Raw genomic sequence first — 2,401 nt, 5'->3', positions numbered from 1 at the left:
CTCATTCAAGGCCTTTGGAAACATAATTTTTATCATAAGATAAATAAAAATTATGTTATTATTCATTTAACATTACCATTATATACAGTTATGTATACATATAAATATAGATTTATTGGTTAACCATGTATAAAATGGCATTTGTTATCAAAGCATCCTTTTTTTTTTTCAAAGATGGTGTAAAGTGGCATGTGTTTTATGTCCTAACATGTCATATTTATTTTGTATAACTTTCTTGTTATTTAAAAGAATTTATCTAATCTTAGCAGCTACATGTTTTGAATTTGGACAGCTGTTTAGAATGAAACAATAACACTATAAACATAGGATTCATTTTAAAAACACATAGTAAGTTGTAGAAAATTTATTTGACTGTATTAGAAACAATAAAGATTTTAAACTGTCCCTAAGTAAATGATTTGTTGTACATATTCCAGAATCACTTGTATACTCATTAGGCTTAGTCTTCTATTTTAATGCTCAGATATTATTCAGCTAAAGTTTAAACCATAGATAAGGAAAACATTTACTTCTTTTAAACAAGAAAACAGCTGAATGACTACTGCATAATCTGGAATGTGATTTTGTTGAGTTAAATAATATCTTTAATTCCTGAGCAAATTGAAATTTTAGCAGGTCACTCTGTTGAAAGGTGGAGCCCACAATTAAGATTTTTACAGTTTAAATAGTTGTTTCTATCCTTCAGTATTTCTGTGGGTTACCTACCAATCCTAAATGAATTCAGTTGAGTGTATGAGACATAAGATTATGTTAGAAATTTTGATTTTTATGGTTGTAATTAGATCATACCAGTAAAAAAAATAAAATTATTTGGAATATATTTTAGAATAGATGATTTTTTTACTCATTATATTTTTGAAAGAAGTTGTAGAATTACATTTTAGTGTTAACAGTGTTTGACAATATAGCCTGATATTAAAGGAGATAAAACATATTCATATGTTTAAATAATTTAAACTTAATCCTAAAAAGTGTACATGGAATTGCGAAGTTTATATCATTTGATAATGAGTTTGATGGGACCATCAAAACATGAACGTTGACCACAAGGTTTTGTTTATCCTTAATTTTAGATTCAATAGTTCATGGATGAGAATTTGGTTTTATGGATAAAAGGATCCACTCCTGTACTTTCTCGTTCATTATTGTTATCTGTCCTTAATAATAAAATGGTGTAAACAAATGATTTTATGCATATAGATGAGAATGATAAAGCCAAAAATAATGTAAAGCTCATTTTATCATGAGGATAGCAAAATATGAATCATGATTTCCAGCTAAACTCTGAACAACACTTATCACCAAGATCTTACAATTTGTAAACAAGGCACAAAATTTATGTGCACAAACTTTTCTCTTGTCATCTTACTGAAAAATAAAATACACCATCATGTGACTCATATGTTGGATGACATGAATTTGTACAAATGACCATGATCATGTTCAAGCAACATTTGATATTCCCTGTGGTTGAAAGACTCCTAAAAGTGGTTCTTGTTATAAATGGGGTATTTTTAAATAGCACTATTTTTATGCTTTTAGTTTCAACTTGATGATGAGGATGGTTATGTTACTTGTTGAAATTATCTTCCATCATGATAACCAGTTTTTCCTGAATTCAGTTCTTACAGGAGAAATATTGTTTGTATATTAAAAATGTCCAACACGTTAAAGAAAATCATGAAAATCATCAAAATGTTCTTGTTTATTCTTTAAAAAAATATGAAGTTGTGACTAGAATTAAAGTAGTTCTATTTTTAGTCATGTGTGTTACGTTGCTTTGTGAAGCACTAATGTATTATTGTGCTGTTGTTGTATGGTAATCTCACTGTTAAAAATTATACTCAGTGTTTATTCTACAAATCTTTCAACTTGTAATCATTTACGCTTCGTAAATTAGAGGAAAAAGTATAATCTTTCTTGACAAATTATGAATTAAAAGCTATCCCTTTGTGACTTGCTGCTCAACAATTATGGTTATTTGTGCTTGCAGTTTTGTATACTGAGGCCTTCATGTTTTTCTGTAGGTTTTGTACTGTTTTGGGATATTGTGGTGGCCATGACCTTGACTTCTACCTTAAGCAGCACAAAAGCATTCCAGAGAAAGAGGCTCGTTGTATCATCATGCAGGTTGTGCATGCCCTCAAGTATTTGAATGAAATCAAACCTCCAGTCATTCATTATGACCTCAAACCTGGTGAGTTGATTTCCTCGTATCACACACTTGATTTCATGCTCACTATATGATATTTCAGAAATCATAATTCTTTAATAACTATCTGTTACACTTCTAGTACAATATTCAAGGATCAAATAATTCTTTAATAACTACCTGTTACATTTCTAGTACAATATTCAAGGATCAAATAATTCTTTAATA

General features: G+C 28.9%; 1 protein-coding gene across 1 annotated transcript in view; it reads left to right on the top strand.

Moving 5' to 3' along the window:
• Positions 1-2,401, top strand: part of LOC106458612 (serine/threonine-protein kinase tousled-like 2) — a 60,672-nt gene that overhangs the window by 48,378 nt on the left and 9,893 nt on the right. The window contains exon 14 of the mRNA XM_022384879.1: positions 1,977-2,218. Coding sequence (XP_022240587.1) covers positions 1,977-2,218 — 242 coding nt within the window. The remainder of the gene's footprint in view (positions 1-1,976; positions 2,219-2,401) is intronic.

The sequence above is a fragment of the Limulus polyphemus genome, unplaced genomic scaffold (genome assembly GCF_000517525.1).
Source record: "Limulus polyphemus unplaced genomic scaffold, Limulus_polyphemus-2.1.2 Scaffold493, whole genome shotgun sequence".
In the NCBI taxonomy this organism is placed as follows: Eukaryota; Metazoa; Arthropoda; class Merostomata; order Xiphosura; family Limulidae; genus Limulus; species Limulus polyphemus.
Note: the sequence above shows the minus strand (reverse complement) of the source record. Positions and strands in the feature narration are given on the sequence as shown.